General features: G+C 44.3%; 1 protein-coding gene across 1 annotated transcript; it reads left to right on the forward strand.

The window, feature by feature from the left end:
* Nucleotides 1–3,895: 3,895 nt before the first annotated feature.
* Nucleotides 3,896–10,443, forward strand: LOC146360312 (uncharacterized). The gene is made up of 4 exons (XM_084832953.1): nucleotides 3,896–3,991; nucleotides 4,812–4,937; nucleotides 8,051–8,177; nucleotides 10,315–10,443. Coding segments are annotated over exons 1-4 (312 nt in total). The 5' UTR covers nucleotides 3,896–3,933; the 3' UTR covers nucleotides 10,316–10,443.
* Nucleotides 10,444–15,887: the final 5,444 nt, after the last annotated feature.

Genomic DNA, 15,887 nt, shown 5'->3' on the forward strand with positions numbered 1-15,887 from the left:
TGTCAGGAGAAAGAGACTCTGCCTCTGAGGCAGAGGCTGAGCCTCCCCTGACCCCCAGGAGTCTACTCAAGTGACAGGCTAGTAGGGCTCCTGTGCGAAGGAGGGCTGGCCTCCAGAAAAGGTCTCCTCGGGAGAAAGGGACTCCTCAGGAGTAGGCTTTGGAAAGAGAGTCCTGATTGCTGCAGCAGAGCTCTGAGTGGGGTCCAGCTGGTTTGGGGCTCAAAAGCCTTCACTAGAAACCCAGCCAGCATTGGAACTACTGGGTCCATCCAGCCTCTGCCATGTGCCTTGCCTCCTGAGCTGTATCCTGTGATTGATGCTCTGTTTACTGACCTTCAGAATGGCCCAACAGCCCTGCTTCTGGACTGCTTAATGGACCTGACTGATGTACTGTGTTTGGCCTCTTGCTTGTTACCTTGACCACTCCTGCTGCTGCCTGATCCTCATTGTCTGACTGACATACTGTATTCTGACCTCTGCCTGGATTTTGACCATTCCTGCCTTAGCCTAACCTAGGGATGGGGGAGAATTCCGCCACAGATTTCAGTGAAGCCGAATGCACTGGCATTTGGCCCCCCAAAATCCGTGGTGGAATGGCCTGCTCCCCCCCCCCCGCAGATTCCCCCCGGGATGAGGCTTATCTGGGGCAGATGTTCCGGATGGCGGCAGCTCCGGTGGCAGCTCTGGCGGTGGCGGTGGCTGGTCTTTCGACCGGCTGCCATGGCCGCCATTGCCATCTGCCCTTTGCCATGATAGGCTACATAGTATTTGTGTAGCCTATCACAGCAAGCCAAGAAAAAAACAAATGGGGAACCATTTTTCTACTGAGGTCCACATTCCTTTGATGGTAATCTCTCAGGGTAGACCTTCTAGTGGAGAACAGAAACAAAGCCAGCCATGGGTGGGCCAGAGCCCAAAGTTGCTGGCCCACCCCTCTTTTAATCTCTCTTAAAACTCTCCAGTGAGTTTTCCCATGCACTGGAAAGCTCCATGTCCCAAGATGTCCAGCAGATCTGGCAGAGAATTTGGTAGCTCTTTCTCCTTTTCCCAGCTATGTTTTTCCCCCTCTCTTCTTCAGGAGTACATGATGCCTCATAATTCCAACCAAGGGCAGTTCAGTTAGCATTTCTACGGTGTGGAGATGGCAGGATCGGCTACCCCACCCCCACCCCCAAATCCACAAACCCAGTAGCTTGCTTATGACTATCAGAGGAATCAATGGCTAAGTTGCTTTTGGAACATGGGACATCATGGCTTAAAGTGCATCCCCTAAGCAGCAGGGTCTCTGACCATTCATACAAGCAAAGTCCTGCTTCAAATTGCTTGATATCAACCACTAACATACTTGCAATGCGGGATACATTTCGTAAGGCTTCAACAGTTCAATGTGTTGTAAACTCTGAAGATTTTACAAAAGCCGCAGAAATGCCACCTCCTGTTATTATTCACATCCTTTGCCCCTGGGATACGAAATCCCCAGACAAATCTCCATAGCACCTGTAGTTCAGCACTGGAGATCTTCTCTTCCTCGTCCTCTTCTTGGTGCTATGTCTTTCAGGGGCTGGGGCTGGGGGCTTAACTGCAACCCCTGGAAATAAACATTACACCTTCATCAGTAGGGCTCTCCTTTCACTTTCACTCTTCCTCCTGCCTTCTCCCTTTTTGGTATCACTGTGCCTGAATGAGGATGGCCCTTCTGCAAAGGAAACTTTTGATACAAAGGCCAGGCTAGACACAGGAATGTGATCTCAACAAGGCAACTTCATCAGCAGGACCAGGTTACCTGAAGGACTGTCGCTGTCAGGATTCCCTTAGCCCCCACTTCACTTCAGTGCCCAAACATACACAGACGAGAGGCTTCAGTCTACAGCTTTTAATCCATTACTTCACAGGGTCATGCAGATGCAAATTCTCAGAAAACCCATTCCATCTAAAAGGACAGTTTCACACAATTATCAATCTTCTTAAAATATGCCTTTTCCCATCTCCTCAGAACTCCAAGGCTCGAACTTGTTCCGTTTCTCCAAATTGTTCTTTCCCATGCAACTCCCACCCCTGAATCTAGGAAAGGCAATATAGATCTGGGGAGGAGCCAGAAGGTATGCACAAGGTCCCAGGTTCAATCCCTGGTTTGAAAGGTAAGGCTGGGAAAGACCTCTTCCTGAAGCCTTGGAGAACCACTGTCAGTCTCAACAATTCTGGACTAGAAGGACAATGCTCTGACTTACGCCCAGTCCAACTTATCTTGCTGCCTGAGGCAAGCTGTCACACCACACCCTGGCACCTCGCCCTTTTCCTTCATCGCTGAGGGGGGCTCATCTGAAGACTAGTGGGATCTTGCCTGAAATCTCATGAGGCCCAGCTCAAAAAGTCACGCACCCCAAATCTCACCCACCCCAAATCTCATGAAAGATGCCCAGTGTCTCATGATATCCATCCAAAATCCCATGAGACTTCAGGTGGGCTCCCTGCAGTCAGGAATGAACTGGCAGCAGCAAGGCAGCAGCTCTGGGAGGGAGGGTGAGTGGAAGTAATGGCGGCAGTGAGGCTCATTCTGCCACTCACTGGAACTTGAGTCCTGAGCAAGTGTTTCACCGTGGCCAACGGAAAGACCATTAGACTGACTCTAAGGGAGCTCCCTATGTATAAGGGAGCTCCCTATGTTCCCCTCTGGATCCTCAGCATTCCACTTACCAACCAGAAAAGACCCCCCCCATATGCTTGCTGTTCCTTTCTCTCTCAGCTCTTAACACAAAGCCACCACCAAGACTGGATTTCTGAGGGGAAAGGATGCACAAAGCTCACTGCCTGAACAGGGAATCCCTGCCCCATTCATTTCTTTGTTGTGCGGCCACCACTCTGCAATTCTCAGAAACTTACTTCGTTCTTACTTCATATGTTCCAGAAATGGATTGTGGCACTGGAAACGGAGGCCGGGCAGAGCCTGGTGCAAATTAAGCCGTGGTCAGCACACTTGGTAATTCACCATTCTCGGATCTTCCCAGACTTTACTTAAGGAATAGCATATGAATGGGGGTCAGAATTTACAGCCATGCAAGCCCATTCTCCCAGGCTCCCCCACCCACCAAACAAAATCCTGGGTTGGAACCAGACTCAGCCAGTCATGCTTTAGTCTCCCGTTAGTCACGATGACTTTAACACACTGATTTTCATGGGACTAAGCCATGCCTTCCATAGTCTGGATCCAACCCAGTCAGTCAGACAAAAGCGCGCATTTCACCCATGGGAATATGCACATTCACAAAATGTGCATTTTCGCGCATACAAAAACATGCACATTTTTGCCATCGCCATTTTATTTTTATTTTTAAAAATGGTGACTGCAGAACTTGACAAGGCCACTGGCATGAGAGAGTGGGCTGCTCGCAAAACATGGGAGAAGCTCAAGTGTGGTCCAGGGACTGGCAAGCAGGGTCAGGGGCTGGGCGGGCATCCGGGGAACCCAGATGGTGGTGAGTTCGTACATCCCTATCAACGTGTTCATTTTAATCCATGTTCAGAATCAATGAAACTGACAAATATGGATCTTTGGGTGGGAGGTCTCCTCTCAGCCATGGACACTCTATGACCAATGTCTAAAAGTCCTTTTTTGTGTTCAATGAATGTGCATCCGGAGGAATGAGGGCAAGACTATACATATGTCTGCACAAGAGCGACCACATTCAGTAACTGTAGGAAACAGAATCTATCTGCCTCCTGACTCAGATTGTGTCCCCTTCAACTGCCCTGATATCAACTGCCAACCCATTTGCAATGCAGGATGCATTTCGTAAGGGGTCAACAGATTAACATGTTGTAAACTCTGAAGATGGTATGAAAGCCACAGAAATGCCACCTCCTGTCATTCTTCACTACTTTCTCCCCTGGGATAAGAAGCTCCAGACAAATATCTGCTGTTGATTTTCAGTGGCTATGAAGATCTATTGCCTCTTCTTCCTTGTCCTCTTTCTGGTGCTCTTTTCTGATCCAGGTATGTCTTGGGGGAGATGGGGTGGGGACTGATCTAAACTATGGATAGGATAACTGCTAGAAATAAATGTAACAAATTCATCAGCAGGGCTCTGTTTTCTCTTTTATTCTTTTTTCTCCCCTCTCAGTTCCATTTAACCCTCTTTCCTGAATTTAGATCATGGCTGGTGTTAATGGGGACCTCAGTAATCTATTTGATAGATGGCCTTTTTGCCAGAAAAGCTCCTGAAACAAATGCCGGGCAATCCATTTAATTCTACAGCAACGTTATCTAATGTTCAGCTGAAGTGTTTGATGCAACATTTGGTATTGAGACAATACCTCCTCCCCCTGTGTTTAGTGGCCTGATCCTGCATACCAGGGGTGGCCAACCACCAGCAGTCCTAGGACACAATGCGCCCTTCGGCCAGTTTTCACATTGCCCTCAGCCTAATTTCAAATGCCCTCTTCAGACAATCAGTTAATATACCTGGCAAGAGCAATCTGTCCCTCCCCAAGCAGTGTGCTTGATGGGAAGGAAGAGGGAGAGAGGGAGAGAGAGAGGAATACAAGACCCTAAGAAGAGCCCCACTGGATCAGACCAAGGGTCCATCTAGTCATACTAGATCTTATATCACAGCCTTATCAAGAAGCAAAGTGAAGGTCACTGAAACCTTTTGTGCAAGGAGGCTATCTTGGCTTCATTCCAGTTTAGAATCCTCTCTATATATGTGCAGAGTCTTTCCTTGAGGGCATCACTGTGGTTAGTCCACTTGTGTGACTCTTTGCAGTGATCTTGACATATACTGTAACCATGAAGTTCTTGTACCTTCTCCTTGCAGTTGCCTTCGTTTGCGCTGTCCAGGCTGATGATGCAGGGCTGGATCAAGAGAAGTATCCAGAATTGCTGGAGGCTTTGAGTGAGCTGCAGGACCAAGATCAAGATCTGCTTGGTGCTCATCATGAAGGTAAGGATGACCAAGGGAATTATGTAATTGATTGCCCATTTTAATTCCTTCTACCTTGCAAGTGGGAATTGTGGGGGACAGGGCTCCATTTCTAAAATAAGGACTGTCAAGTTCAAGGCTGCCTGAAATTTGCACCCTTTCAAAAACTCAGAACACAGGAAAAGGTTTTGGGTGCATCAGACCACTTTTAAGGGATTAGACCTTTTACCACTTCTAGGTAAGCTGGAGTGAGGAAAAGAAAGAGGCAACAGCAGTGCTGGTCAGCAATAACGGGAAGCAGAACTCATTACAAACAGGTCTCAAGTTTCCGAGGACTTTGACTTGTGACAAAGTGTCAGAGATCAGCAATGCCATTTTCTGGGGGGGGGGGGAACAGCTGTGCCTCCACTCCTTTTTCCCCTTCCCTTCCTGTGACCTTTCCACTGCCCCAAAGTGGAAATCTCTTTCCTAGCTTCATCAGCTTTCAAAACCCCTTGGGTCTGCTGTAACCTCCCTTTGGTAGTGTGTGTGTGTGTTGGGGGAGGGGGAGGCATTGCCTATAAGATGTTGGGTGGGTAGCCCATGAAAAAAGAGACCACAACATTGACAAGTTATTGTGAAAAGGGGGAAAGATTTTAACATCTGAATGGATACGACACACGCAACATGCCAAGAGCGATAGGGTAATAAAATAACCATCTGGCTAATCCTAATTAGACTAGGTTCCTATTTTATCTGAGCTCCTCCTCAGCATTTTCATTTACTACCAGACGTCCAGTACTGTCTCCCAGTATTTTGATAGCATCAATTCTCTCAAGCAACTCCCTGATCTTTCTCTCTGATCCTTCCTCTTCTTCCATTTTCTCTCAAACCTGCTTTTTTTTTGCCTTAACTTCTTTTTATGTTAAAGATAGCTCATTCTCCTCTACCTCAGTTAGAGTTATGAGAGTTCACCTTTGCCCTAAATTCTCATGTGCTGAGTCCCTGTGTCCTTCCTCTGACCATATCTCAAACTATATTATTTTTCCTTCAGAGAAGACCCTTCAGCAACAAAAATCTAAGCAAAACTGTTTGCGAACCCCATGACCTTTTGAGGAACTTCCCGCCCATTTTCTCAACTCTTTTTTTCACTAGGGTATACATTCTGATATTTTTCCCTATTGACATTTTTTTCCAATCAAGTTAATCCACCACATTTCTAGCAGCCAACCTCTATACTAACTAAAGTTAATACCTGATACCTAGAGAGTTTGAGGCTGGTTTGATGGTGGCAGCCAAAGAAATAATGATTTCCACCTAGTTCCACCAGAAAAGATGACATGAAGGGAAGAGCACGATTTTCCTTGTTTCCCTTGCACTCATGGAATTGTTTGGGAACTCAGCATAACTGGAGACCACAGGAAAAGTATACAGGAGCCTGGGATTTATACAGACAATTGAGGAAGTGGGCCAAGGAATTTAGTATGAAGAACAAATCTGAGTCACCTGTGTTATATGGGGAAAAATGGTGACAGTGCAAACATCCCGGATGGTATCTCACACCTGCATAGTTCCACCTGTTTAGATAATACACACTGAGATTATGGGGTCCTATTCAGTGTGTCCTTGTTTTACATGGTTCATAGGAGGAGGGATAAATAGGGATGGTACGGATGCCTGACTGGCCCGGAATCTGTTGGGCTCCCCCCTACCCCAAGACTGTGCCCGCTGAGCCTCTGGCCTCGCTCCCTCCCGGATGTTACCCGCACTCACGTGGACCCACCCGTGACAATTTACTCCTCTAATATAGCATATATCAAGCTTTCCCAGGCTGAATTTGCCCATATTTAAATATGTACATTTTAATGACCTTTTTTCCTGTAAAAATAAGCTCAGCAAAATGGCAGGCACTCGTGGACAGGATCCAAGGTGAGCTGGGGGGGGCTTGAGCGTGGGTCGGGGGGGCTCGAGCAGGGGCAGCACTTTAGCAGGTACCCACTAATACCTGATGGGGCTGTGTTTGTCCATCCCTAGGGATAGATGAACACATGTGAAAAATGGAGGACAGTTGTATTCCTTCCCAGATGTACCCTAGAGTCGGTATGCATCCACTCCGTGGAATTCTTAAGGATTTTGTTTGGCTCACATTTTTTAAGAGTAATTTGCTCTGACCAGATTAATAAGAGAATACAAATACAGGTATCCTCTGAAATAATACTGCTCAATAAGGTCAGGGCTTGTTTTGGCCAACTCTTTAAATGATTATAGCCACTTCACCCCACCTCAGTGATACATAAGCATCTGCAATGATTTACATCATTATCTGGGTGTAAATTCTATTGAACTCAATGGGAGTTCTCTCTGGATAGGACTGCACTGCTCTGCTAAAGTATTGTTTGCTTACTTCCTTAAAGGGTCTATGGACTAAATGAAAACTTTTGTTCAGATTATCTCCTTCCCCCTTCTGCACCCTGTAGAACAAGGACACACTGAAAAATTTTCCCAATTCTTGGCAAACATTTCTCCAGCTGGAGAATACAGTCTCTTAATTTCAGTGAGTAGTACATATACTTCTGGAATTGTTCAGATCTGAGTTATCATCAAGAACATTTGCACTAATGTCATTTTTTCTGATATAACAGGTGTCACCGAGTTGTGTCCATGCTAAATTACCTGGCTCACAGCTTTAAAGATCTGTATATATGCCTAGGGTTTTTCGGCAGAGCCATGCTGGATCAGACCAAGGGTTCATGCAGTCCAACACTCTGCTCAAACAGTCGCCAACCACTTGTTGACCAGGAACCCACAAGTAGGAGACAAGTGTAAGAGCACCTTCCTGCCCGTGTTCCCCAGCAACTGGTATAGATAAGCTTACTGCCTCTGGTACTGTAGGTAGCACAAAGCTACCATGACCAGTAGCCATGGATAGCCTTCTCCTCCAGGTATTCCTCTAACCTCCTTTTAAAGCCATCTTTATGTAGCATTTCACTGTCTAATGTGTGAAGACATATTTTCTTTTATCTGTCCTGAATCTCCCACCCATCATCTTCATGGGATGGCCCTTGGTTCTAATATTTTGAGAGAGCGGGAGAGGTTATTTTGACTTTCATATACAACATTGCATGCAATAACACTGACTTTTGTTTTTCCCACAGGAGGCATTCGAACTCGAGATGGTTCCAGTGACTGTGGGGCAAGGGGTGGGAAATGCTACTTCGCCCTTTGCCCTCGTGGAACTGGGCGCATTGCGAAATGCAGCTGGACCTATGCCTGCTGTAGATGGTAAGACTGCATTCATTATTACATTTTTCTTTCTCCTGACACCAGCCCTGCTTCTTTATTTATTAGCTTTTCCCCCAATTTATTTTAATTGTTCTTGTTCTGCTGATTGTTGTTGTTGTTGTTCAGTCGTTAAGTCGTGTCCGAATCTTCGTGACCCCATGGACAAGAGCACGGCAGGCCTTCCTGTCCTCTGCTCTCTCCCAGAGTGTGCTCAAGTTCATATTCATTACATCGGTGATGCTATCTAGCCATCTCACCCTCTGCCGTCCCCTTCTCCTTTTGCCTTCAATCTTTCCTGGCATCAGGGTCTTTTCCAGTGACGTTTCTCTTTGCATTAGGTGGCAAAAATATTTGAGCTTCAGCTTCAGTATCTGTCCTTCCAATGAGCAGTGAGGGTTGATTTCCTTTAGGATAGGGATGGCGGAGAATTTCTCCCTGAAACTTCGGGGGGCCGAGCGCCAACGTGTTCGGCCCCCCGAAAAAGTTTAGGGGAGAAATTCTCTGCACCCCCTGCCCCCCACAGCCCCCCCGGGACGGGACTTACCTTTGCCGAATGTCCCTCCCGGCGGCGGGTCCGGCCAGCGGTTCGTCAGGTCTTCATCAGGGGCGGGGGCGGCAGCCGATCTTTCGACTGGCTGCTGCCGCCGCCATTGCAATAAAAACAAAAAAACAAAAACGCCCCCGTGATAGGCTACGTGACGATTAACGTAGCCTATCACTGCTAGATTTGCAAAGTCAGCCGTGATAGGCTACGTAAATCGTCACTTAGCCTATCACGGGTGACTTAAAAAAAAAAAAAAGTGCGTACGGATAATGGCGGCCCCCATAGGGAGCCGCTATTCCCATTCCTTATTTGGTCGCTGTAGTCTACGTAAATGTTTACGTAGACTACAGCAAAAATAAGGGCAACGCTTTTTTTTTTATACTCACCCGTGATAGGCTACGTTACGATTTACGTAGCCTATCATGGCTGACTTTGCAGATCTAGCCATGATAGGCTACGTTAATCGTCATGTAGCCTATCACGGGGGCGTTTTTTTTTTTAACTTTTTATTTCGCGGCCGGGCGAGGTGAGGCGCCTCCTCCCCGGCCTGAATTTCGGCCGGGCGAGGCGGAAAGCCTCCCCCCCCGGCCTGAACTTCAGGGGGAGAGCAGCGAAGTGCCTCCCCCCCACTGCGAAAAGCTGTGAGACCAGGTAAGTGGCTTTCGTGCACTCTTAGTAATGATTGGCCTGGCACACAGGATTGTTGATACAGAAAGTGGAGATGATCAAACACACTTCATTTTTCAAGGTTCTAAGTGAGGGTTGAATAATAGTGGGGAAGCATAACAGTCATGAACTGGGAGAAATGGTGGGTGATCTACTCCATTCATTTGAGTTACTCGCCAGGTTCACACATCGGTATTCATCGGTTGCTCTCTGCAGCACCCAGCTATGACCTGCACTTCTAACCCCAGAGACAGAAGTTTCATATGATTTGCACTACATCTAAGGCTATCCTTTTCAATGGCGGCTGTTGATGAGTGCCAGTAATCATGTGTAAAGGAAAGAAGTGATGTTCATGTATGCTTGAACAATCATCCAGGCTTGAAGGGCTACAATTCAAGACAAGCCTGAAGCTCAATGCAAATAGGTAAATCATTTAGGCTACTTTGAGGTCTTCTGCTGACAAGGACATGAGATATGAAGGTTATTGTTTTCCCTCATATCTATTCAATATTCAGAATACCCAAACCAGAGCTAGAACAGTATGGACATGATCCAGTCTTCGGAGTGTTTAGTATCTGTGCGTGAAGTGACTGCTGTTGAGCTTGGTAAGATTTCAGGCCTGCTTTCTACCCTGCTTACAAGAAAAAAGGGGAAACCATATGGCAAACATTTACATGGGATGCTCTACCTGTGAGGAACTGAATTGCACCCGGTCTGTGGATTGTGTGGCCCAAAGCAATTGTTGACTCAAGCTACACATTTTCAAGTTTGCATCTGGGAAGATGCTTCTCAAATTTACAGTTTTTACTTACCCTGTACAGCAGATATCAAATTCAGATTCAGCAGTCAATTAAAATGTTATATTTTCACAATATGGGCCAGCAGGGATTTAAAAAAAATCTCTTTCTTTCCCTCTTCCTTTTACAGAATTAAGAATTGAATAGAATCTCAAAGCCATCACATTGTTCTCTCATCAATGGAGTGAAACCGGGAAACTTCATTTGGTCTTGAAATTTGGGCCATGGCATGAATTTATACCTTACTTATTCAAGAATCTCTTCCTCTTCCTGTACTAATAACATAAATCAATAAAAATATGTAATGCAACATTTCTTCAACATTTCTTATATGCTGTGCAATTCTCACATTAAAATTAACTAATCTGTTCTTGCTTTTAAAGGAAGTATCATTCACATTAAAGGGTAAAGGAGCGCCCCTTTAGTTATGGGGAGTCACACAGACACACACGTACGCTGTTAAAAAGCCTCACACTCCTATTGCTTCTAAAAATGAACCTATTGAGCTAATAACTTAAAATGTGACATCCATGGTCTACCTGATGAGTTCTACAATTTGGCCTAATTTCAAACCAATCTGATACAAAATGCTACAGGTTAACAAATGCTGAAAATTGACACATCTACCCATTTACTCCAATTTGTGATGTAGCCTATTTCTCTATCTGTCTAATTTTGTGAAAACTACAATTGTTCTGTATTGTCCAGGAGGCTTGTCTTTCATGGGTCGTGTGAAGTGCTAAGCAGTGGCTCAAAACTGCTGGTAAAGTTATGCAGTGCATGCTCTGTTCCTTTTTAAAGCTAGAATGCTATACTAGAGGGTATATCTCAGGAATACTATGTGCAGTAACTCTGCTTTTAGTTATGGATTGTAACCTCCTTTAGTACTCCTTTATTTCTCCTTCTACAGTGGAGTTAAAGGAGGACAAAGAGATTGCAGAGAAGCTGAATGAATTATTTTCATCCATCTTCACTGCAGAAGATATAGGACAGATACCTGTGCCTGAACTGATGTTTTCATGAAAGGAGTCTGAAGAACTGAGGCAAATAATGGTGACATAAGATGACGTCCTCAACCTTACTGATAAATGGAAAGCAAATAAATCACCAGGCCGAGATGGTATCAGCAATCTTCTAAGCAAAATGTGCAACATATGCATATGCTCTTTACCAGGGGACTGGAATATGGCCAATGTAACACTAATTTTTAAAGAGGGTTCGGTGGGGGGGGGTGTCCAGGAAGTTACAGGCCAGTTAACTTAACATCTGTTCCAGTTGAACTTGGTTGAAAACATTATTAAAGATAAAATTAGTAGAAAATGTGCATCACCTTGCTACAGATCAAGTCGATGCCGGGGTGTGTGTGTGTGGAAACAGAACACAATCCAGCCGCCTGAACAGTAAAAACTGTCAAGACTTCACCTCAAGAACAAAAAACTCATTCATCCCAATCACTTATTGCTGGTCTGCAGCATCACGTAATCACAGATATACAGCTTCTGAATGGACCGATGCTAACAGGCCAATGGTCATCGAGAGTTTGATCCTCTATGCGCTTCTCTCATCATTTTATTTTTTTTTTAAAAAAAAATACTGGTTACCTAATAATAATAAGGAATGTTGCTCAAGTCTGCCTGTCCACTAAGTAGCCCTGCAGAGCATATTTCCATTGTAAATATCCTTGTCAGTTTCCTCTTCTCCACAGACTACTCTATTTATCCCAGGATAGCCATATTTCCTACTTGTCCAAGAACTTGTCAGTTTCAGCCTCAACTTCTGTGCTCCCCCCAGCCTGGCCTTTGCTGGTGAAGTGCCAAAGTGGATGATGAAATTGGCAATTTCCTTGAGAAGTATTTCTTTGTGGACCTATATAGTGCACAGGAGATTTGCACAAGTGTCCTGATCCTGCATGTGCAAGCACATGAGTCAGCTTAGGTTATAACACACCAAAAGCTGGAAGTAAGATGAATGGAGAACTCTCACAAGGAGTAAGACAAGGTTGCCCCTTATCACCAGTGTTCTGCCATCTTTGAATCAAACTGATGGAAACAAAATAAGATCTAATAATGCAATAGTAGGATGTCGAATGGAGGGAACCAGTTCCAAGCTAGCAATATATGTAGATGCTGTGGTATTTACTTTGGGGGGAGACTGGAACGATCCATTCTAAAAGTACTGGAAGATTTGGAGAAATTTGGTAAAATCTCAGGGTATAGATTTATAAAGCTAAATGGGAGATGATGGGTCTTAATATGACTTAGGAATTTAAGAAAGAATTAACCTTAAAAACTCAACTCCACTGGAAGAAAACTAAGATACCCTATGTTGGAATGATGCCAGCTGATACTATTGGAGAAATAATAAATAACAATTTTGATTATTCAGTAAGTAATATTAAGAAGGATTTTGATCAATGGAGTAATGGGAATACCTCTTGGATGGGACGTATTTCAGGGGTTAACATGAATATATTGCCTAAGATTCTTTTTTTCTTTTCCTTTGTCTATACTTAAATATACCAATTAAAATTATAAGGGTGATAAATATTTATCATGATAAATCAATGTTTCACTCAAGCAAAAATTCCCAGGATTACGTTTAAAACCAGACAGCAAAAAAAGGAGAAAATAGGAGTCTTGCTGTACCTAATAGTGAAAAACACAGTCAAGCAGCAATGTTAACAGCAATGACCATAGTGGTTTGGAGATGAGAAGGATCATTGGGTAACAGAACTAGGGGTGTACAGATTCCCCACCATCCGTTCTGGTGGGGAATCCATGGGGGTGGGGCGACCCGTTCCTCCCCCTTGGAATCCTCGCAGAGCGACTCCACACCGCGAGGATTCCACAGAGCCAAGGGCCACCCCATTCTGCCATCTGCCTGCCCTGGATTACCCCCCTTTTTTCAGCTCCGGAACTTATGTAAATAATTTTGTAATTCCAGCCGAAAAATCCTTTCCACGCACCCTTGGTCTTCATAAGAGTAAAGCCCTTTGCGGGGATTCCCCACATAACTTCTGGTCCCCTGACCTGACCTCACCTGACCTCACCTCAACTGACCTCACCAGAGCTGTCCTGATCTCACCTCGCCTCACATCACCTGACCTGACCTGACCTGACCTGCCCTCCACAGACAATAAACAGAAAAGATGGAGGATTTCCATGGACAACTCAAGCTCAGTGAAAGAAAGCCTCCGGAAAATGCCTCGTAAAAAGGGTAAAGCCATTCGCGGTCTTTCTTCCTCCATTTCCAATTTACATTTTTATTTTCGTAATTATTTTCAAAAAATCCACCAATTGGTGGACAAAAAAAAAAGGGTCTATGTGAGCTCCAGTCCAGGTTGACCTGGCTGCCTCATTCTGAGGAGGATTCTGCAGACCGGATTTGTCAGAATTCAATCCATTTAAAATTCAGGCAGAATTCTGTGACATCCCTAAACAGAACAACTGGGAGTAGATAGACCACTCACAGAATATATTTGAGACAGACAAAATTAACAGAGAAATTACTCTAATGCAATCCAAGTGGCAATAATGGCAGTATGGCTAGAATTAAGAACAACTTGTACCAGGAATTTCTCCTTTAAGATCTGTATTATTTTTACAATGATTTGAACATTCAAGACAATATTGTAATATTCTGAGATGGTGACGATCTGGTTTTGAGAGGACTTTTGATTTTTTTAAGAATAGTCAAATAATAGAACTCAAAGATATTAATTTTTAAAAAAAATCTTGGTTGCCTTTCAGGGCAGAAGCCCTCCCAAGGCAGCATACAGTACTTGTCTATTTTTGATTTTTTTTTCAGATTCGGAACTGCATTACACAATTGGCTAGAAATACACACACACACACACACACACACACACTCATGCACACCATTCACTAAATTTGAAAAGCAACAACACTTCTTCAAAAAGCACAGCAAAAGGGAATGTTACATAAAATTTATAAAATCCATCTGGATGTACCAACGTATAGGAATAAGGCTAAACTTAAATGGGAAAGCAAATTTCAAAGAACAATTGCAGAACAACAATGGGATGATCCGTGCATTTATCACTCTAAAATTCACATGGATGTAGCTGCAAAAGAGAATGTTTTATAAAATTATCTATTTTTGTTACCCGACTCCTAAGAGACTGAAAAAGATGTAGAATTTAACATTGGCAAAGTTTTGGGTAGGGCTGGATGGACTCACCTGAGTCCGCAGTCTGTGGGTGCTCAAGGAACCGCTGCTCCTGTCTGCCCCTGCGAGCTGGGCTGTGTGAGTCCCTGGAGGGCTCGACAAGCGGTCCGGGAGTGCGCCACACTGCTGCCTGCTGTTCCACGCAAGCCACCATTTTAATGCAAGAGGTGGGCTCTAGATTTTTTATATCTAATGTTGTGCACAACGGTGGCCGTAAAGGGCCATTTCCGTAACATTAGAGGCACTTAATGTTGCAGAAATGACCCTTTCTGTCCACGGTTGTGCATAACATTAGATACATGAAAAACTAAAGCCTCCATCTTGTGTTCAAATGACAACTCATATGGAGGACAGGTGGCTTCAATGCATGAATGGAAGGTTCTGGTAAGTCCCAGCTGCTTGTGAAACTCTGCAGCCGGAGTGGCAGCTCGCTGAGCCAGATTCTGGTGGAGCAAGTGTGTGTGTGTGTGTGTGTGTGTGATGGAATCTTAGACCCAGCTGGGCACCCACACCATCTCTAGTGTTGGGGATGTGGGTTTCATGGTGCTGATTTAGGCCACATTTGGTGGAATTGCAAGGAAATTAATTGATTGTGGACACATGTGTCCAAACAACTTAGACTAGGGTTGGGGAAGGAATTTCTTTGGCTCACATTTTAGTTTGAAATTACCTACTTTTGAACTTTCAAACCAAGAAACAAACCAAAAGCCAGTTATCTTTCAAAATTTGCACTTTCCTGATCTTTGCAATAGACTTCTCTAGTCAGAAGCATGTGCACAAAATGCACGTCTTACAAAAAGTGTTATCAAAGATGTTTATGTTAGTGAGAATAATATTCTAAATGCATTATATCAGGAAAATTGCTTGCAAAAACATGTACATTAGGCAAACATCTACCAAAATGCATGTATTGGGAGAAATGAACAGGGGAGAAAGCGAAAAGGTCAGAAGAAGAGAGAAAACATTTTAACTCAGGAAAAAGAAATGTAATTGAGAAATGAACTAGACACTACATTCCTGAGTGAGTGAAATGTGTGGTGGGTGGTGGGGAGAAATAACTAATTTGAGAAGATAAAAGCAAAAAGTAGAGAGAGGAAGAAAGAAAGAGAGAGAGAGAGAGAGAGAGAGAGAGAGAGAGAGAGAAGAGCTGAAGAAAGAAAGAAGTAGAGCTGTTGGAACTGGAGAACATATAGATAAAATTGGATGAATAACAGTATAATATTATCTGGATTAAACATGGGCACAATCTAGGTAGGTTAGCTATGTGTTTTTATTCCTCATTCTTTTATTACCCTATTGCTCATTTGAGTGGCTGTGTTTCCTGGTATGGTGTGTGTGTGTGTGTGTGTGTGTGTGTGTGTGTGTTCATTTAGATTTTTTCTCCCTATTGACATTTTTCTTCGCAAAATGCACCTATTGCGAGCGGAGATGGGTTAAAGAAGATGCAGACAACAAAGTTTGGGTTGAAAATTGGGCCACATTTATTGAAAATACCTGCAAAGGGGTACCTAGGAC

The sequence above is a fragment of the Heloderma suspectum genome, chromosome 1 (genome assembly GCF_057233095.1).
Source record: "Heloderma suspectum isolate Gila_16-S chromosome 1, 16-S_ref, whole genome shotgun sequence".
In the NCBI taxonomy this organism is placed as follows: domain Eukaryota; kingdom Metazoa; phylum Chordata; class Lepidosauria; order Squamata; family Helodermatidae; genus Heloderma; species Heloderma suspectum.

What these genes read in the sequence shown, in the direction of transcription:
- LOC146360312 (XM_084832953.1), top strand. Translation starts at nt 3,934, where the DNA reads ATGAAGATCTATTGCCTCTTCTTCCTTGTCCTCTTTCTGGTGCTCTTT. An exon ending in GGTGCTCTTTTCTGATCCAG is followed by an intron (nt 3,992 to 4,811) that starts GTATGTCTTGGG and finishes TTCTCCTTGCAG; the next exon opens with TTGCCTTCGTTTGCGCTGTC. An exon ending in GCTTGGTGCTCATCATGAAG is followed by an intron (nt 4,938 to 8,050) that starts GTAAGGATGACC and finishes TTTTTCCCACAG; the next exon opens with GAGGCATTCGAACTCGAGAT.